The 21,403-nt window shown below is 44.1% G+C and overlaps 1 protein-coding gene and 1 non-coding gene across 3 annotated transcripts in view; one reads left to right on the forward strand and one right to left on the reverse strand.

Moving 5' to 3' along the window:
* The window catches only part of NUP214 (nucleoporin 214), an 89,766-nt gene that overhangs the window by 47,901 nt on the left and 20,462 nt on the right, over positions 1-21,403 (forward strand). For both annotated transcript variants that reach the window (XM_018055995.1, XM_018055996.1), the window contains exons 25-30: positions 259-334; positions 1,690-1,768; positions 4,693-4,780; positions 6,914-6,975; positions 9,681-11,507; positions 13,274-13,344. In XM_018055995.1, the coding sequence (XP_017911484.1) occupies positions 259-334; positions 1,690-1,768; positions 4,693-4,780; positions 6,914-6,975; positions 9,681-11,507; positions 13,274-13,344 (2,203 nt within the window). The remainder of the gene's footprint in view (positions 1-258; positions 335-1,689; positions 1,769-4,692; positions 4,781-6,913; positions 6,976-9,680; positions 11,508-13,273; positions 13,345-21,403) is intronic.
* TRNAC-GCA lies at positions 7,855-7,925 on the reverse strand. The gene has a single exon. It is a non-coding gene; the product is annotated as a tRNA-Cys (tRNA).

Consider the following 21,403-nt stretch of genomic DNA (forward strand, 5'->3'; position numbering starts at 1 on the left):
CCGTAACTTTTTCCTTAAAATTCCAGGAAGAAGATACATTTTAAGGTCGTTGCTTTGACTTTTATGCTAAAGACCCAAATTTCATGTAAAGAATTGATTGTTCAATCAGAAACATGTCAAATGATTTTGATTAGGGTCTGAAACATCTGTGTTCTACCCCAGAACTGGTATTACTTTTTTGACAGAAGGCGGCTCAGGGTTGAGTGTGAGTCTCCCCCAGTCTCGCCTTCCTCTTGACCGTGTGCTTTGTGTTTCCAGCTCTTCAGTGCCGTGCTCTGCAGCCAAAACGCCTCATCCGGTGTTGACCCCAGCGGCTGCTAACCAAGCGAAGCAGGTAAATTGCGGATTTTTGCTTTGCTAATGTGACATGCAGTGACTGTCCTTGTAACTGAAGACAATCTGGTACTAAGTCCCTGCACTGTTTATTTTTTATTTTATTTAAAAATTTTTTTCCCACGTCTTTTAAATGAACTCTGAAAAAGACCTGTGATCCTTTCCCCACAATTCATGATGGTCTTGACCTAGTAGGTCAGTCAGGACCCGATGATGTCTTTGTCGACCATGTGACATTCTGCATCTGGTAATCTTGGGTCATAATTCTCTGTAGGGAGGGTATCTGTATGGAGTTGAAGTTTACTTTCATTTAACCTTGTCTTAGTTAACCCATACAACAGCCATATAGACAAGACAGATGTTCAGCTACGTTTCACTAATGAAGAAACCAGGGCTCAAGTGGCTGACACAGGCTTCCACCTGTAGTGGATGGGGAACCCGGGCTGGAACCCATCTTCCGGCTTCTCCCTGCCCACTGCTTTGTTCCTTGTACCTTTGGGCATCAGCCTCCAGGGAGCAGAGTCTTCTGCTTTCTCCTGTCATCCCTGTTTCTCAGCCTGTGAATCTTCAGTAATGTTTGTTATGTCTGCCTGCAGGCTCTTGCCTGATAAACATGGTCTCTTACGAAAATAAGTTATATTGTAGACAGCTAAACAATCCAGAAGAAAATAATAGGAGATGGTGGAAAGGCAGATCAAGCCCTCTCTGAAACTTTCCCTAAGAAAACCTGGTTTCTCTGCTACTCAACTCTGCCTCTAGAACGGTCATTTTAGACTGTGTTTGAGATTGACCCTCAGAACTTGCTTAATGTGAGTTCTCAGACATGGCTGTCTCCTCCGTAGTTTGCCCTGACTTAGCATGGCACTTCAGCAGTTAGCGTTTGGTCTTTCTTCTGGAGCTTTCCATCTTCGCCTTAGAGGACACGTGGTGAGGCACAAACCATAATGAACAAGAGAGAAAGAGCATTGACTGGAGATGGATAAGTTGGGCAGTTTTGCTTCTTACCCTTACTATAAGTTTAATTGAGAGCCAGGATGTATTTCATTCATTTACTTCTTCCTTCATTTGGGTTTCAAACACCCTGATGCCTTTCATGTGCTGAGCATCGCGTTAGGCACTGCGGGAGGAACTGCGGGCTCGGCAAGCAGGACCCTGTTTTCTTGTGCTTGTGGAGTATTCCCATCTCTGAGACGATATCACATTTAAACATATTGACCTAAATTGAAACTGAAGAACAAAATGTAACTGAATAGAAGTGTTTGTGCTTGCTTATTTTAAATTATGTCATTATTTTACGTGTTCCTTTATTCCAAAGACTGTTTTGTGGGTCACGTAAATGTTTTCCTCCTATTACAGGGATCGCTGATAAATGCCTTAAAGCCATCTGGGCCCCCACCAGCACCCAGTCCGTTGTCATCTGGTGATAAATCTTCAGGTCAGTTTGCACTTTTGTTTTAGTGAAAATAAGAAGTGAAAGATATTTTCCACAGAGGAATTTAATTGTTCTAGATCACAAGGGCAGTTAATGTAAAATCAAGTAAAGACATATTTGAAAAGCCTCAGGGGACGTAGAATCTCCAGGAAGTCAGTGTGCCCTTTGGCAGCTCTGTAGACTTCTGAAATAGGAGAGCAGTAGGAGAAAGCCTTCCTTTAAACATTTTTCCTAAAAAGAGGACCTGCCTTGTTGGATATCGGAGTTTTGAGAGAAGTAGATCCGAACATTGAACTCTTATTTCTTCTACTAAAGGGAAAGAAAAACTCTCTGGGTTTTTAAGGATAATTCAAAAGCCAGTAAAATATAGAAAGTAAAATGGATCCGTTACAATATACGATAATATGATAGATAAATGGAGAGCCTCCCTGGTGGTTCAGATAGTAAAGAATTCACCTGCAATACGGAGACCTGGGTTCGATCCCTGGGTTGGGAATATCCCCTGAAGGAGGGCATGGCAACCCACTCCAGTACTCTTGCCTGGAGAATCCCATGGACAGAGGAGCCTGGTGGGCTACAGTCCATGGTGTCGCAAAGTCAGACACGACTGAGCAACAAAGCATAGTGCACGATAAGTGGATGTAATCCAGTACTGAAAGACTGAGCTTCACATGCTTCCAACACTCAGGCCTCTTAACTGAAATTAGTTTTTACAGTCACCATGAAGTGCTCTGACCAGGCTTCCTTGCTGGCCTGAGCCCACCTGATGCAGAAGCGTGCCTGTGCATCCAGCCTAGCTGAATGCAGGCCTCTGCTGCTGGATCCCTGTCAGAGCCCACTTCACTCGGCATGCGTCACTTTTTGCTGCAGGGCTCTTGTGCCACCCACAGCCCAGCATTCTCCCTGTGCTCTGAACTCCAGCTTTTATTTTGATTCATGCTCTCAAGTGGGTCTTTAAGCTAATAAATTCTGTCAGAGATGCTAAACTTCACACATGAGGAGCCTGCCTACCGTAATCTCTACGTAGTCATGCTGTCATCCCAACTTCCTCTGTAGTCAGAAGCTTTCTCATTGGATACTGGGTTTATCCTCAGTAAATATTCCTTGCACTCAGAAGAAGACCATTGTGTAGCCAGTGCTCTATTCTATAAGCCTCCCATGAGAAGGCAGTGTGTAGCGCTTCTCGACTAGGAGCTAAAACTTCAACTTAGAAGGGAATTTTGGTGCAGTTGTCAAAGACTTTTGAATCATTTAGGATTCAAATTAAGAAGTTTGTTTCCATTTCTGGCTAATATTTTAGAAGAAAGTTTGAAAGATTATATATCCTAACCTCTTTCAAGGATTTTATTGGAGAGTTTTTTGTCACTCTTGAAATTAAGAGTCAAGAACATCTCAGGGGCAGTTAGCATGACTTGGAAAGAAATTTCTAAGATTCGTCATTCAATGATGATTGTGAAATATTCGCTCTCATTGCTAGATGTCCTTCTGTTTCTATTTGCCAGAAACAGACTTTTTTTGAGCAGGAAAATTTCCCTGAAAAACACTATTTAAGAGTTTGCAAAAACTTCTAACAAAAACAAAAAGTCATCTCTGAAACCTCTATAGAATAATTCCCTTATTAATTAATAATGGAAACACCTTCATTGTTTTCCTGATTTTAAAACTGTTGCTGCTGCTACTGCTAAGTCACTTCAGTCGTGTCCGACTCTGTGCGACCCCATAGACGGCAGCCCACCAGGCTCCCCCTTCCCTAGGATTCTGCAGGCAAGAACACTGGAGTGGGTTGCCATTTACAGGACCACAAAAAGTCTACCGTGTGGAACTGTATAATGTAGAAAATTTGTAAGTTCCCTATTCCAGAGATAACAGCCCTCAGAGAATTGATGTGTCTTGGGGTTTGATGTATATCTATTGGTTTCTTTAAACAAAGATAGCCATATCCTGTATATGCTGATCTGTAATCTGTCCCCTCTCCTCCCTCCCCCCAGGAAAATATCATGTTCATCTTTTCAGGTCTGGTACAAGTCTGCCTGTCTCATTTTAATCCCTTCGCTGTACAGTTGTACCCTGTTCAGTTTTTACCAATACTCTGCTGATAGTTCAGATTGTTCTTAACTTTTCAAAATTCTAAGTAAGGCTGCATTAGACATCCTTGTCCGCATCACGTTGTATTATAGTAGTGTTTTAGATAATTTTGCAAATCTTTGCTCCATACTCATGTAAAGAGAAGATGCTTTTTCTTATTGTTTGGGTTGGTTTGATTTGGGCTTCTCGAGTGTAATTCCCCCAGCCCCCTTCTCCTTTTAGAAGGAGAGGGAGAGGTGGGGGGGAGAGTGTGGGTACTGCCCCAGCCTGTTAGTGAGCAGCCACAGTACACCAGATGTGGGGAGATGACGGACTACACTTTAACTCTCCACACTTCTCTGTGTGACAGCAGTCGTGTTACCTCTGTAATAAAAAATAAAGAAGCAGAGCTGTTATTAACTAATAGTAATACAGGAAGTCTCTGGAAAAACAGAGATGCGGCGAGAAAGCCAGCAGCCGTGAAGTCACTACGCAGAGACGTTTCACACGACCTGTTTCCCCTTGGAGTTTCTTTTCCTTTGATATATATCACATTTCATTAATTGCAGAATCTACTTTTAAAGCCTTAAATTTGACCTGCACGCCAGTTACTTTGATGTCTTTCCTGGAAAGGGTAAAGTGGCATGCCTTGGTTTGAAATCGACAGTTGACAGGGCCAGAGAGCCCATTCAGAGACCTTGAGCACGACCGAGTCCTCACTCTCCCCTTGACTGCTGACCTACAGGAAGCACGTGACCTGGGGCTGTGCTTTGCGTGGCACTGTGCATTCAGTGCCACAGAGAATTAAACTAAAATGGTGTTTGGTTTTTTGTAATGCTCTTCTTTTTTTCCCGTAATTCCAGGACCAGTGGCAACCAAGATAGAAACAGCTGTGACTTCTACCCCGTCTACTGTTGGGCAGTTCAGCAAGCCTTTCTCATTTTCATCAGGGTCAGTTGTAAACTTAAGTTTTGTGGCAGATCACAAAATCCTTATAGATTGCTTCTCCAAATCTTATAGTCAGCGGGTATACTTATATGAAGCCAGAGTTCTTATCTCCACAGTGACACATTTAATGATAGTGGGAGTAGCTTAGTGTCCTAATGTAAATCTGTTTGCCCTTTTCGATTCAGTTTTATATGTGTGTTCTTACTGGCTTGTTTGTTTTGTTGTTTAGGATAAGCCTTGTTTGGGTAGTGGGTCTGTGGTTGCTCTGGTTTATCACACCGAGATCTTTTCATTCTGACACCATCTGGCGCCTGGGTGAGACCTTGGATTGGCTTCGCTGCCCCGAGAGGTCACATTATACTAGACTGCTGAGCAATCAAGACAGTGGCCATTTAAGAATTGGGGTTTTATATAGATGTGGGGAAGTCCATTTCTGTTTCATTTTTTTAAAAGTGATGATGTCTGTACTTGTCAAATTGAGTTATTTTTAAAAACAAAAGGGTCTTCTAACCCTCAGTCCAAAGGAAGTTCTTATTAACATTGGAGGGGGCATACCTTTTCACTATCCTGCGAACACTCATCATGAAACCTGTGAGAGTTGGCAGAGCATCTCTCTTCTTTGGGGTGGAGTTAGTCTCTGTGTGGCTGAGATAAATACTCATCCAAAGATTGTTTTCACCGTGAAGGGTTGCACATTCAGTTCCACTAGAAAAGCCTCTTAAGCTCTTCCAGTTTATGCTTTTGTAACTGGAATCACACTGACCACAGTCTCTTTTCCCTGCTGTGAGTTTGTTTCTTGAACACCCTTCAGCCTAACACATTACGAGAAAGGAGGGTGTTAGAGTAGAATTTTAAGGGGGAAATCATATATATTTTCCTGTAAATCATCAGTTTTCTACTCCCCAAAGGTAGTTTGGAGCACAGTTTTAGAGAGTAGGTCAGTTCCAGGAGCTACCGCATCTGTTAATTAGTCTTTACTTCTGTGAACCTGATACTCTTCTTCCCGTCTTTAAAATAACCTACAGTGGTTTGGGTCATGGGTCAGCTGCTTACTTCTGTTACATCAAATTTCTTCACCAGGGTTGAGACAAAGAAAGTGATTTGTTTTCTTTTCTTTTTTTTTTTAAGATGATAAAATATTTAACCCATCTTAGGTGGTCTTGGACCATTTGATGAAGCCAGTGACGAGTTTAAAAAAAAAACCCCACTCTACTCTTTACTGTTACTTACTCTATTTGATATGCTCGGCTTTTTATCAGGTTGGCCAAAAAGTTCATTTGGGGTTTTCCATAACATCTTACAGAAACGCCCAAATGAACCTTTTGACCAATCCAACAGTTTTTAATTTGCTATTTGAACTTTTCTCAGAATGAGTACTCCATTCTGGCTCAACTGGTGCTGAGTTTTCTTCTTTGCTTATAGTGTCTTCACTCACAGGGTAAAGAAAATGTACAGAAAGAGAGGAGAAGATGAAAAGAATCACATAGGTTTTTGAGGGACTTTTCCTGGTGGCCTAGTGGTTAGGGTACAGCTACAGCGCTTTCATTTCTGTGGGCTGTGTGCAGTGCCTGGTCGGAGAAGTGAGATCCCACAAGCCACTTGGTGCAACCAAAAATTTTTTTTTAAAGTTTCTGAACCACATTTCCCAGCCGAGGACTAAGCGTTTTGTCCGAACAGCAGAGACAGTGGCTTCCATTTCATACTGTCTGTTGTCTCCCCCAGTGGCATGCGCTGTCCTGACGTGCTCCCTGGGTGGGTAATAGGCTCCTCCTCACCTAGCCCATCCCGTCCGCCTCACTAGGCGAGCCAACCGCTCCGGCCACCATCCCAAGGCACAGTCCTAGTTCTCCTTCACTTTCCTTGAAATAGGTCCACACCCCCTCTGCCATGGGAAGCCTGGCTGTTCCTCCAAGGCCTCCTCACTGGCTGCTTCCCTCTCACCTCACCTACACATCGCTCCCCCCCACGCTCTGAGAGCTCTGTGCTACTGCTTGAGGCAGTGCGCTTGCTGATGTTTATCGATAGATTGCAAGTCCCTGAGAGTAGATTATGTGAATGGATTATAAATGTACTGTTAAAGGGCAGTGTTGTGCCTTAAGTCTGTTCATTTTTAACTTCTTTTCTTCCACCCCCTAGGACTGGCTTTAATTTTGGGATAGTCACACCAACACCATCTTCTAACTTCACTGCCACACAAGGTACAGTCTCTGCATTGAGTCGCCTCACTTTCGTGTTTCCCTCTAAACAAGTGCAGGTTTGAGGGAGGCGGGTTGGTTGACATTTTACTTGCTGCTGCATTTTGCTTAAAGTATCTGCAGTGAACTTGGTGTTGATATTATGCATTAGAAATAGGCTAGATTTAAGAAACTGTGGGGAATGACTTTTGTCTTCATAGTTAAAAACTCAGAAAGGGTTTGCTTTTAGAAAGGCAAGGCTGTGCTTTAAATGTGAATGTTTACATGCAAATTAAAATTTCTTTCTCCATCTTTGTCATATGGTATTTAAAATTATATCAATTTTTAATAATCATAATATGTAGTGAAACTATATGTAACTTTGTTCTGTATTTTCCCAGTTTCCTGTAGAGTGTTATCATACTTTCATAATTTAAAAAAATTTTTTAAATGAAGTCAAAATTGTATCCATTTGTAGGTTGAGATAGGCAATGGTAAAGAATCCACCTGCCAAGGCAGGAAACGCAAGAGATGCTGGTTCAATCCTTGGGTTGGGAAAATCCCTTGGAGGAGGAAATGGCAACCCACTCCAGTATTCTTGCCTGGGAAATTCCATTGACAGAGCCGGGTGGGCTGCAGTCCACGGAGTCCGACAGGCCTGAGTGACTGAACACACACACGCAGTACTGTAGAAAGGAAAGACCAAACTCGTGTTTCTGTCCTTGATAACCTATCGGGAGACACACTTGTCCCGCGCACGTTGGTGCAGATCTGCCAGCGTCTGTTGTTTAGTCACTGAGTCGGGCCTGGCTCTTTTGCAGCCCCATGGACTGTAGCCCGCCAGACTCCTGCTGTCCATGGGGTTTTCTGGGAGTTGGTTGCCATTTCCTTTTCCTGGGGATTTTCCCAACCCAGGGATCGAACCTGAGTCTCTTGCATTGCAGGCAAATGCTTTATCACTGAGCCAGCTGGGACGCTCAGACCAACATCTACCAGCATGTTTTTAATGTTTAAAAGACTTTGAGGACCTATCAGAAACCAGATGTATTTTTTAAGTGCCTTCAAGTTCTCAGTTCAAAGTAATTGAATTTACTTCTGTTTTAAAAAGAAAGCTTTTATTATAAAAGTGTTTATATTTTTTATTAAAGTAATATGTTCTAGAATTACACATTGTACCCTTAACCATTGCAGTTCTATTTCCTTTTGGGATTTTTTGCTTCTACCTTTTCATTTAACACAATCCTTGTGAGTTTTCCAGTATTAATGAGAGTCTTGTTTAAATGTCATTTTTAGTGGCTACATAATTTGTCTTGCAGATGTGCCCTAATTTATTTAAGCATCGCCCTCGTGGACGGTTCAGGCTTTTTCCAGGTTTTCCTATAATAAATAAGACAATGACCATCTTTCAACTTTTCCTTCAGCATGTACTTTTATGAGTGCTTTTCTGTGTGTCAGCCTAAGTGATGAACATTTTTTGGTAAAAAAGGGATCTCTTAAAATCTGCTAGAGGGATATTCGGGAGCTGAAAGCATACCAGGCATCCTAAACCCAGTCTGTGTGCGGCACTTCAAAGGTTGTTGATTTCATTCTATCTTTTCTGTCTGAAGCAGTGATTCCTAAACGGTTCTGTCCACTTAGATGTGGCAGAATACCCTTGAGGCCCACTCCTCTCCCGAGTCTCACTGTCTAAAAGAAAAACAGCTCAATGGTATAAAAAGATTGGCAAGAACAAAATAATTGTCAGAAATCCTAAATGAAATACATTAGGAATAAAACACAACAGAAATTCCATAACCATTTTCATTAATACTAGAACAGACAGCAATCCAAAATCACAAGCAACTCAGTACAACATCAGTGATATAGAGAGGGGTTTCTGGAAGTTATCTGCAGATACCAGGGGCTTCACAGTGTTCCCAGGTATTTGTGATAGCTAGACTTCTTAAAACCACATGGAGCTAAACACCTCAACAGGCACTTGCAACAGACCAGTTTCCATTTATAATATCAGATTTTAGTCTTCCTTGTTGACCACTTTTTTGACCAGGCCTTATTTGCAACAACTCTATGAGGTATAGCTATTATTATCTGTCTTCCAAATGGAGACACTGAAGCCCAGAGAAATCAATTAACTTTTCCAGAGTGGCACAGCCAGCAAGTGGCAGAGCCCTCAGCCTCAGCCCCTCATGTCCTTGCCCAGCAGACCACGCTGCCACTGTGAGAGCACTCCGTGAGGAGAGCACTAGGAAGTAGCCCTGAATTGTAGGTAAGAAAGAGGACCTGTGGATTGACACTTTGTCCATAGAAGCAAAAGAAAACCTACCATACGGAATCAATTCCTTGTCTTGTCAAGAAGAGGTCCATAGGCTAGCATGTGCTGAGAATGTTACTCCTGAGACACACACACAGGAGGAAATGTGCGTGAGGTCTTTTTGTTTCTCTTGTGGACAACTAGGTTAACTTCAGGTACTCTAGATACAGGTGTATTTGTTGTGACTTAATGGTGATAAAAAGAACGTGCGTTCCTCTCACCTCAATGAGACGACTCAGTGCTCATGTTCCCACGGAGAAGCACACGTTCTGTCCCGCGCAAGGACAGTGCTATCAGAACAGGCTGTCCTGATGAGGTCAAGGGAGGAGAGAGGCTCTGGCTTAGAGAAGTCAGTGAGGCTGTGGTCGGTCATATTTTGTGACACCCAACCCATCTCCTAATTTCTTTTTCTTGCCAGGGTCAGCACCCCCGACCAAAGAGCCAAGCCAGCTCGATGCATTCTCCTTTGGCGGGGGAGGCAAGCCTTTCTATGAGACCGTTCCTGAAAGCTTACCTTCCTCAGGGACGATGACATCAGCTAGCACAGGAGCGGCTGGTGCCGCGCCAGGAGAGTCCGCCCCGCACAGCAGCAGACCCGCAGCCCCTTCTGGAATCTCTCTCTCCACCCCCACTGGCAAGCTGGAGGCGCCACCATCCAAGCTGGGCGAGCTGCTGTTCCCAAGCTCCCTAGCGGGAGAGACTCTGGGAAGTTTCTCAGGACTGCGGGTCGGCCAAGCAGACGAGCCCACCAAGCCAGCCAGCAAGGCACTGTCCCCAGGCGTGACCAGTGCCAGTGCACAGCCCACCAAGACCCCCACCGCCCCTTCCGGGTTCAGTTCTCCCAGCCCTGCGGTGCTGGGGAAGCCCGCAGAGCCCCCCGAGACCACCTCTGCGGCCACCTCGGCAGCGGCACCAACAGCAGCAGCCAGTCCCAGCCCCAGCAGCTCCTCAACGGGCGTCTTTGGCAACCTGCCACTCACCAGTGCGGGCTCCTCTGGGGCTATCAGTTTTGGGGGCCTGTTTTTCAGTGGTACCAAGACCAGCTTTTCATTCGGAGGCCAACCGACAAGCAGCACAGCACCCTCCTCCTCCCCGGCGTCCACTGCCACGCCCCTGCCCACGTCACTCCCCACCTTGTCGTTTGGCAGCCCCCTGAGCTCAGGGTCTGCCCCCACCCTGCCCACGGGCTCTGGTAAAAGCTCAGAAGCAGCTGCGTCATCGGCTCTGCCCGAGAAGCCAGGCAGTAATGAGGCCTCGACATCAACTGCCTCCCTCCTGGGGCAGCAGCCACCAACCCCGCTTCCCCAGGCTCCACTTCAAACTCCCGACTCTGGGAAGAAAGAGCCTGCTCTCACCCAGCCTGCCATCAGCAGCCCTAGCACTGAAGCGGCCAGTACCAGTGTCCTGGTGCCTGCAGCTGAGGCTGCTCCAGCAGCCCCTGGGGTCCCAGACATCAAGACGGAAGCGCCGTCCCCAGGCCCCACCGTCTCTGTGCCTGGGCCAGCCACCATCTCGGCACCTGGAGCCTCAAGCACCATCCCTGTGGCCCCAGAAACATCCAGACCTGCCACCACCTCCAGTGGTGTTTGCAGCGCTGCTCCAGGCCCAGCCACGGAGACCCCGGTGTTTGGGATGGCCACTTCTGACTCCTCTGTCTTCACTCAGCCTCCTGCTGCCAGTTCCAGCTCGGCTTTCAGCCAGCTCAGCAGCCACACAGCCAGCGCCCCCTCAGCGACCCCCATGTTTGGGCAGGTGGCCGCCAGCACCGCCCCCAGCCTGTTTGGGCAGCAGACGGGCAGCATGGCCAGCACAGCGGCCGCTGCGCCGCAGGTCAGCAGCTCGGGGTTCGGCAGCCCTGCCTTTGGCACCTCCACCCCAGGGGTCTTCGGACAGCCGGGTTTTGGGCAGGCCCCGGCCTTCGGGCAGTCAACCAGCAGCCCCGCAAGCAGCTTTTCCTTCAGTCAGCCTGGGTTCAGCTCTGTGCCTGCTTTTGGTCAGTCCGTGTCCTCCACCCCTACGTCTACCAGCGGGAATGTCTTCGGTGCCTCTTCGAGCACCAGTAGCTCCAGCTCCTTCTCATTTGGACAGTCGTCTACCAACAACGGAGGTGGGCTCTTTGGCCAGAACAACCCTCCTGCTTTTGGTCAGAGTCCTGGCTTTGGGCAGGGAGGCTCCGTGTTTGGTGGCACCTCGGCCGCCACCACAACAGCGTCATCCTCTGGCTTTAGCTTCTGTCAAGCTTCAGGTAAGAACTTACGGGAGATTTTTCCTTGGTTGTCCTCCGTATATGAAACATTTGCAACAAGTTTGCATTGCTTCGGAAATGAAAAGGAAGTGAGGGAAAACAAGAGATTCTGGAAAGTCTGTAAGAGGGCTTGGGCACTGGCGGCCTTGGGCGTTTCTTTGGTTTAATCACTGGCTCCAGTCTTGCTTCTCCGCAAGTTCTCCACCAGAGTGCCAATTCCATGGGGGAGAAAAACAAGTTTAAAGACATGGCAAGTAATGAATGACTCATGAGTATGAAATGTTAAATTTGGAAGGTGTTTTAGAGGTCATAATGTCCAAAACTGTCAAGCCTGGAGGTGACTGGTCTAATGTCTTTCAATGCCAGTGGTGGAACCAGACCTAGACTCCAGAGCTCCTCACCCTAGCCCTTTGTTAAATTGTCTTCTGACACCATCTTGCGTCCTAGAAGAGCAGATAGTGACATTTGAAAAGTTGGGGTTTTTTTTTTTTTTTCTATTTTCAGTATAAGTTTTAAAAAATCTTTTAAGTTTTACAGTTTTTTAAAGTAAAATGTAATCCTCACTATTGCATGTCCCATCTTAGCAGCTGCTTTTACTCCAAAAACCAATAGATGGGACACTCCCAAAATCTTTTCTAACCTTTCTTTCTCCATGGTTATCTTATGAAAGGCATTTCTTCAGCAGTCAGGCTCAGAGGGTGAGGGGGTAATCAAAGGTCATTGATTTCTTGGTGGGCAGGGTTACAGATAACTGCTGGTTCATTCCTTTGATGATAATACACTTGAAGCTGGCTCATAATTTATTAGAAAGGAAGCCTATTCCTTCCTGTCTTCAGTAACTATTTGCTGAACCCCCAGTATGTTCCACTACAATAATGGATGCAAGACACAGTGATGCGAGGTAGTTTTGAGATCCACCTAATGCCTTGTGCAGAGGCTGGTCAGCCTGTTTGAGTGATGGGAAGTGTGACAGGTTGGTCTAAACCACAGGCAGAGAGAAGGTCTTGTGGGTCTTAAAAAAGAATAGGATATTTAACCCTATCTCTAGCGCATCTTTTGTTCTGCAGTCAAAACTTGAGAATCCTTGTCTACAATCAAAACTATTTCAATACAACCGAGAACCTGTGAAAAACTCTTCCTTCCTGTGGTAACTAGGAGGGAAGATGCCTGCACAGCCTCCTCCAGCTGTGGTGGAGGCACTGAGGCCTGCCTGAGCTCCCCTACCTAGGCCGGTAGCAGGAATGGAGAATGGAACTCTTGCTATCTAGCTCCTTGTCTGGGGCTCTTCTGCTACAATATATAGTTCTGCCTGGTTTCCCAGGCCCCGTTCAACCCAGCACCTAGAAGGAAGATAAACAGCTCTGCAAGAATCTGGCACTGAGATTAGAGGAAACCAGAGAGTAGTCATACTCATGATATTAAGTCAGTCATTGGAAACACTTCTTAGCAGCTATGAGTCTAAGGAAAAGCTACTCAGAGTCCTCACCCCCACCCCCTGGGGTTTGGTAGAGACAAGGATTCAGTCCCTGAGGCTTTGAGACTTTTTTTTTTAACTGTTATAAAATTTCAGCAGTGAAAAAAAAGGTTTCAAAACTATTTGCCCGTAATTTTCTCCATTTCCTTGGTAGGGAAACAGATTTTACTCTTGAGATGATTTATTCTGAGGTACTTTCACATACCTGAATGGCATTTAAAAACCGAAAAACAAAACTTTGATGTATAGAAGTTTCATTCAAATTAAACTTCTGTTTTCTTTTATTTTATAGGTTTTGGGTCTAGCAATACTGGCTCTTTGTTTGGTCAAGCAGCCAGTACCAGTGGAGCAGTCTTCGGCCAGGTAATGTGGGTATCTGCCTCTCTTCGGGCCGACACGGTCAGTCCCGTTTGCGTTGCTCCTGTATAGAGGGTGTAATGTGTTGTGTGTCCAGCAAACAACACTGAGGTTTTCAAGCTCTGCCTTCCGTAGCTTCCTTGGGGTCACAAAAGTCTCTGCTTCTGATTTGAGAGAATCACTCCAGTGTTGATCCTTGTTTGAAAGTCCTCTTGGAAAGCACTTTAAAGCACATTGCCTGGTTTCTTTCAGTCTTCTGCCTATTGTGAGGCCAGGGATTGGCATCTATGGCCCGTAAGCGAAATCTGCTCCTTGGCCCTTTTTTTTTTTAAGTGGTTGTTTAAACAATAATAAGAATATGCAACAGAAATTGTAAATGGCCCCTGTACTAAGCAACGTGTAGTCCAGGAGCTCCTTTTGATGACCTGAGCTGTTTCTGTTTGTCTAGCTAGTGGTTATCTGTGTGCTGGGCCTGGTTTTTAGTGATGTACCCACATAGACTTAAAATCATTAGTGCTTGAATAAGGTAAGTGCTGTCATTATCCCCATTTGTCAGATGAGAACACTGAAAACCCAAAGGGGTTAAATTTACTGTTATAAAAGCTAGCTGCTTTTACTTTTGTTTGGTTTTAAATATGTGTTTATGTGTTTGGTTGCTTCAGGGCTTAGTTGTGGCATACAGGATCTTTAGTTGCAGTGTGCGGGACCTAGTTCCCTGACCAGGGCTCGAACCTGGGCTCCCTGTGTTGGAAGTGCAGAGTCTTAGCTGCTGGACCCCCAGGGAAGTCCCCAATCCAACTGCTTGTATTCATTTATTTGTAATTAATTGTTTTGTCTTTGGTTGCACTGGGTCTTTGTTGCTGCTCTTGGGCGACTCTAGTTGCAGTATGCAGGCTCCTCATTGCAGTGGCTTCCCTTGTTGCGGAGCACAGGTTCTAGATACACAGGCTCAGTAGTTGCAGCACATGAGCTTAGTTGCCCCCCTGGCATGTGGTATCTTCCCAGACCAGGGATTGAACCTGTGTCCCCTTCATTGACAGGCAGATGCTGCTTTTAGATCATAGTACCTTCACAAGGAGTCCTTCAGAAGAAAGATGCTCTGACATATTGGAAATGACTGACTTTCTAAGGTAGAATTGACATTTGTCCAGAAGCTGGAGAAAGTGGTGGCCGTGTCGTATGCTTCTTCCAAGTCTTCAGTAGGAGATTTTCTTTTTCACCTTTCTCCTAAGAAGATGGGCTCTGCCCTAGTCAGTGATTCTTGACAGAAAGAAACAGAACTTCTGATTTTCAAGTTCCCCAGGGAAAACAGCTAAAAATAGATAAACCAAATAAACCATAGATTCGAAAGCACTTATAAGCTAACAAGGTATTTTACCACACCTTATTAGAGGCGAAATGGGAACCTGTAGAAGTGAGTGGAGCACAGAAGCCAGTTCTGCCCTGAGAGCATTACTAGTCTGAGAGCACTCGGACTTCCTGTGTTAACAACCCCAAAGGACAGAGGGGCAGGCTTCACTCACCCAGGCACGTGCAAAGTGGGAGGGCTGAAAGAGCCCCCGCCATGGTCCGCTGTGACTGCACTTCTCCGGTCTTGTCCTAAACACGCAGCCTGACCTGCTCCAGGGACGGCAGTGTCTCCAAGACGTCTGGCAGGACAGCACAGGCTACACTAAAGAAGAGTAACTCTAGGCCTCCGGTAATTTTTAAGGACATTGATTCCCACACGTAAATTCGTCACAGCAGGAAATAAGGAGCTATGATCAAGAGCCAGAACAAACATGAGACACACATTTGCAAAGACTCCCTAGAATATAAAACAGCTGTGTTTTACATGCTGCAAAGAAATAAAGGACAGACTTGAAAATACCAGTCAAGAATCAGAAATTACAAGAGTCATAGCAGCTTTGAAAAAGAAACGAATAGAACTTTGAGAAAACTGTTACAATTAAAATTTTAACTCAGCAGATCAGACCCAGCTGAAGAGAATAGTAATATACTAGATCACAGATCAGAGAACTTTCTCTGTGAAGGACCAGATAATAAACATTTTAGACTTTGAGAGCTACTTACTGCTTCCGTCGCAACTACTCAACTCCGCCGTCGGTGGTACAAAAGCAGCCAGAGACTGCACAGGAGAGACTGAGCACGGTTACTTTCCCATGAAGCCTCATTTATAAAAGCAGGCGGCAGGCTAGATTCGGCCTGTGGGCTGGAGGTTGCAGACCCTTGAACTAGAAGATCAGATTAAGTTATCTGGAAGTCACCATGGAGAGCATAAAAGATGGAAAATACAAAAGAGAAAGCAAAAACGCTGAAAGAGGAAATCTAATGTACATTTAATCAGAAGGAGAAGAAAAAGAATGTATGATATTAGAAGAGAAAAAGATTTCTAAAACCAACAGCAAACAGTAACCCACAGATTCTGAAGTCCAACATATACCAAGCAGAATGTATAAAAGGAAATTGAATCTAAGACCTGCCATAGTGAAACTGTGGAACTACCAATATAAAATATTAAAAGCACTCAGAAAAAGGACAGGTTCCCTTCAAGGCAGCAATGGTTGGACTAACAGCAGAGTTCTCGATGGTGGCAGTGAAAGCCAGACATAGCCCATCTACCCAGAATTTTTGAACCCAGCAAAAAAACATCTGTACATAATGAGGTGAAATCAAGACACTTTTGGGGCAGATCCTGAGAGGATATATGCCTAGCAGACCTGAAGGAAATTCTAAAGGATATTCTTCAGGCAGAAGGAAAATGTGACCTCACTAAAATTACAGCTCTCTTAATTTTAGGGTAAAACAAGCCATGAAATAGGAAAATTGTAGCCTATATAACCAACAGAGTAATCATATTCAGATATAAACAATACAAGTCAAAAGGAAAAAAGACAACTGCACCCCCACCAGAATGGCTAAAATTGAAGGGCTGGTGGTACCCCAGTACCTGGGAGGAAGCAGAGCAGCTATAATAGAAACACAGCAGGAGTGAAAGTTCATAGAATCACTTTGGTGTCAAAACTAGATACATGGAACACCTGTGTATCTACTCCAGATAAGCAGACTATATCTACTCTAGATAAGTAACCCACAAAATCAGAATGGTGGTTAGTCTTAGAACATAAAAAGTGAGGTCTGGGGGAGCCACCCAAAGTACTAACAGTGTTTGATGTCTTAAATGTTGAACGTCATAAACACCTATATGCCAAAATTCATTGAGCTCGCTTCGTACAAGATTGGGACAGCGCAGAAGCACGCTGGCTGCGACGGACCGTGCAGAAGCATGCTGGCTGCGACGGACTGTGGAAAGACTTTACACATGGACATCACCAGATGGAAGAATATAATCAGATTGATTATATTCTTTGCAGCCAAAGATGGAGAAGCTCTATACAGGCAGCAAAAACAAGACCGGGAGCTGACTGTGGCTCAGATCATGAACTCCTTATTGCCAAATTCAGACTTAAATTGAAGAAAGTTGCCTAGTGGTTTCTAGGGAAAACCACTAGACCATTCAGGTATGACCTAAGTCAAATCTCTTAAGATTATACAGTGGAAGTGAAAAATAGATTTAAGGGACTAGATCTGATAGAGTGCCTGATGAACTATGGACGTAGATTCGCGACATTGTACAGGAGACAGGGATCAAGACCATCCCCATGGAAAAGAAATGCAAAAAAGCTAAATGGCTGTCTGAGGAGGTCTTACAAATAGCTGTGAAAAGAAGAGAAGTGAAAAGCAAAGGAGAAAAGGAAAGATATACCCATCTGAATGCAGAATTCCAAAGAATAGCAAGAAGAGATAAGAAAGCCTTCTCAGCGATCAGTGCAAAGAAATGCAGGAAAACAACAGAATGGGAAACACTAGAGATCTCTTCAAGAAAGTTAGAGATACCAAGAGAACATTTCATGCAAAGATGGGCTCAATAAAGGACAGAAGTGGTATGGACCTGACAGAAGCAGAAGATATTAAGAAGAGGTGGCAAGAATACACAGAACTGTACAGAAAAGATCTTCATGACCCAGATAATCATGATGGTATGATCACTTGCCTAGAGCCAGACATCCTGGAATGTGAAGTCAAGTGGGCCTTAGAAAGCATCACTATGAACAAAGCTAGTGGAGGTGATGGAATTCCAGTGGAGCTATTTCAAATCCTGAAAGCTGATGCTGTGAAAGTGCTGCACTCAATATGCCAGCAAATTTGGAAAATTCAGCAGAGGCCACACGACTGGAAAAGGTCAGTTTCCATTCCAATCCCAAAGAAAGGCAATGCCAAAGAATGCTCAAACTACCGCACAATTGCACTCATCTCACACACTAGTAAAGTAATGCTCAAAATTCTCCAAGCCAGGCTTCAGCAATACGTGAACCATGAACTTCCAGATGTTCAAGCTGGTTTTAGAAAAGGCAGAGGAACCAGAGATCAAATCGCCAACATCCGCTGGATCATGGAAAAAGCAAGAGAGTTCCAGAAAAACATCTATTTCTGCTCTATTGACTATGCCAACGCCTTTGACTGTGTGGATCACAATAAACTGTGAAAAATTCTGAAAGAGATGGAAATACCAGACCACCTGACCTGCCTCTTCAGAAACCTATATGCAGGTCAGGAGGCAACAGTTAGAACTGGACATGGAACAACAGACTGGATCCAAACAGGGAAAGGAGTATGTCAAGGCTGTATATTGTCACCCTGCTTATTTAATTTATATGCAGAGTACATCATGAGAAATGCTGGGCTGGAAGAAACACAAGCTGTAATCAAGATTGCCAGGAGAAATATCAATAACCTCAGATATGCAGATGACACCACCCTTATGGCGGAAAGTGAAGAGGAACTAAAAAGCCTCTTGATGAAAGTGAAAGAGGAGAGTGAAAAAGTTGGCTTAAAGCTCAACATTCAGAAAACGAAGATCATAGTATCTGGTCCCATCACTTCATGGGAAATAGATGGGGAAACAGTGGAAACAGTGTCAGACTTTATTTTGGGGGGCTCTAACGTCACTGCAGATGGTGATTGCAGCCATGAAATTAAGAGACGCTTACTCCTTGGAAGGAAAGTTATGAGCAACCTAGATAGCGTATTCAAAAGCAGAGACATTACTTTGCCAACGAAAGTCCGTCTAGTCAAGGCTATGGTTTTTCCAGTGGTCATGTATGAATGTAAGAGTTGGACTGTGAAGAAAGCTGAGAGCCAAAGAATGGATGCTTTTGAACTGTGGTGTTGGAGAAGACTCTGAGAGTCCCTTGGACTGCAAGGAGGTCCAACCAGTCCATTCTAAAGGAGATCAGTCCTGGGTGTTCATTGGAAGGACTGATGCTAAAGCTGAAACTCCAATACTTTGGCTACCTCATGCGAAGAGTTGACTCATTGGAAAAGCATTTTATGCTTAAAATGGTACACTCTACCTGATTGGTGGTGCCTGTCTCATACCAGCCAGGGACAGAGCAACTCCTTGTTTATCTGAGCTTGGCTTTTGGCTTGTGCCCATGCCTGCTGCATGCCCTGAACAGATAGGGGAGGGGAAGCTTAAATGATAAGTTTTATGTACATTTTACCACAGTATAGAAAAAGAAAAAAATATTTTTTGGAAAAGGATAGCCAGAGGACCATAAGTATATTCAACTGAATTAGTAACACAAACTAAAACCTCAAAGAGAGACCCTCCTGGAAGACAGCACACATTTTAAAGCCCAGCAATACTGAATGCCAGTGAGCATGCAAAGCAGCAGAACTCACATGTGCTCTTAGTCAGTGTACGTTGGCACAATCGCCTGGGAAAATAGTCTGGGATGATCGGGTAAAGCCCTGCAGTTCCACTCCTAGTTTGTTCTGTAGAGAAACTCATCTGTGCACTGGGATACAGTGTTATAAAAACTAGAGCCTGGAAGCAACTCAAATGGTTATGGATATACCATTGGGCAGATGAACTCAGATTATCCTGTAATAGAATGTTACCACATGGTGAAATATGGTTGTGAAAATGAACACATTAGAGCCGCATGGGTGATTTTCACAGGCCTGTTTTTTCTCTCTCCCACAGGCACAGTTTGAGCTAAGAGATTTAAAGCCCATACTGTGATAAACTCCATAATGCTTACTCCCCCCACCCCACCACCACTTCATGTTCTTCTTTCATAGAAATTAGGGTTGCCATTGGAAAGGCTGGAAATTCAAGTCAGTTTTGTTTTTTTTGTTTTCTATCATGGCAGGGGCCTTATCTGTTATAGTCATTACTGTATCCCCAGTGCTTCAGACTATGGGTAGCACAAGACGAGTGTTGTAAAAATGAATGAATTTTCAGGTCATAGGGGTATTCTCAGAAGAATTTAAGGATACAAGGTAGATTCTGGCCAGGATATAGAACTTCATTTTCTTCATAAGTCCAAAAAAAATCCAGTTAGTATGACTATCACACTGGTTTTATGAATGTTAGAATTATCTAGTGCTGTTTAACCAATTACCTCCAAATATAGTAGCATTCTCTGGAGATTGGCTTGGTGGTTATTTCCCACCTTAACTGGAACTCATGGCTACAGCATCTTCATGTGGCTTCTCTATGTTCCTTACAACATGGTGGCTGGATTCCAAGGAAGACTATTCCAAGAAAAAGGAAGCCATACAGAAGCTATCCTCAAAAGTTGCAAGCATCATTTATACTGCATCTTCTTATGCAAGGCTGTGTCAGAGTCCCACCAAGCTCAAGGGGAGGGGACTAAACTTCACCTCTTGCTCTAGAAGAGCATTTAGGTCTGGAAATATTACTGTGACCATCTTTGGAAAATATACTCTGTCACATGGCCTGTCGAGGCATGGCAGAGAGCCTGTTGACTTGATTTCTAGAGAGGGGAGTTAGTTGTAGGTGACCTTGATGGTACAGCAGCCTTTGGGAGTAACTGTCAGGACTGGGTTTGGAAAAGTAGAAGACAGGCCTTGCTGAAGGAAGAATACTGGCTGGAGAAGAAGCCAGAGGAAGATCTTGGTAACAGTGAGGGCAAACGAAAGACCAATAAACACACGAAAGGTAATCAATAGTATTAGAAGCGTTAGAAAAACGAAAATCAAAACCACAATGAGGCACCACTCCACATCCACTAGGAAGGCTATAATTTAAAAGCAAACCAAAGAATAACATACATAGACAAAGATATGAAGAGACTGGAACCCTCATGTATTTCTGGTTGAAACGGAAAATGGTACAGCAGTTATGGAAAACAGGTTCCTCAAAAAGCTAAACACACAAATGTCATCAGTTCAGTTCAGTTACTCAGTCGTGTCTGACTCTTTGCAACCCCATGGACTGCAGCATTCCAGGCCTCCCCATCCATCACCAACTCCCAGAGTTTACTCAAACTCATGTCTGTTGAGTTGGTGATGCCATCCAACTATCTTATCCTCTGTCGTCCCCTTCTCCTCCTGCCCTCAATCTTTCCCAATATCAGGGTCTTTTCAGATGAGTCAGTTCTTCACATCAGGTGGCCGAAATATTGGAATTTCAGCTTCAACATCAGTCCTTCCAGTGAACATTCAGGACTGATCTGTATAGTCCAACTCTGTCATATGAGCCAGAAATGGTGCTCAGACACTTGTTCCTCAATGCTCATTGCAGCATTATTCACAATGGCCAAAAGACGGAAACAGCTCAGTGTTCATCAATAGGTGATTGGATAACCAAAATATGGTATATTAATACAGGGGAATATTATTCGGTCTTCAAAATGAGTGAAGTTGTTCTTCACATCACATCACAGATAGATAAATTGTGAATACATTATGTTAAGTAAAATAAACCGTAGATAAAACGACAAATATTATATGGTTCCACTTATATAAAATATTTAGAATAGGTAAATCCATAGAGCTGGAAAGTAGATCAGAGTATACCAAGGGCTAGGGGAAGGAGGGACCAGGGAGTGAGTTAGTGGTTATAGAATTTCGGTTATGTGATGAAAGAATTTTGGAAATAGTATTAATTGTTGCATAACATTGTGAACATAATTAATGCCATTCAGCTGTATATGAGAAAATATGTCATATATATTTTACTACAGTTTTTAAA

This window comes from Capra hircus, chromosome 11 (assembly GCF_001704415.2).
Source record: "Capra hircus breed San Clemente chromosome 11, ASM170441v1, whole genome shotgun sequence".
In the NCBI taxonomy this organism is placed as follows: Eukaryota; Metazoa; Chordata; class Mammalia; order Artiodactyla; family Bovidae; genus Capra; species Capra hircus.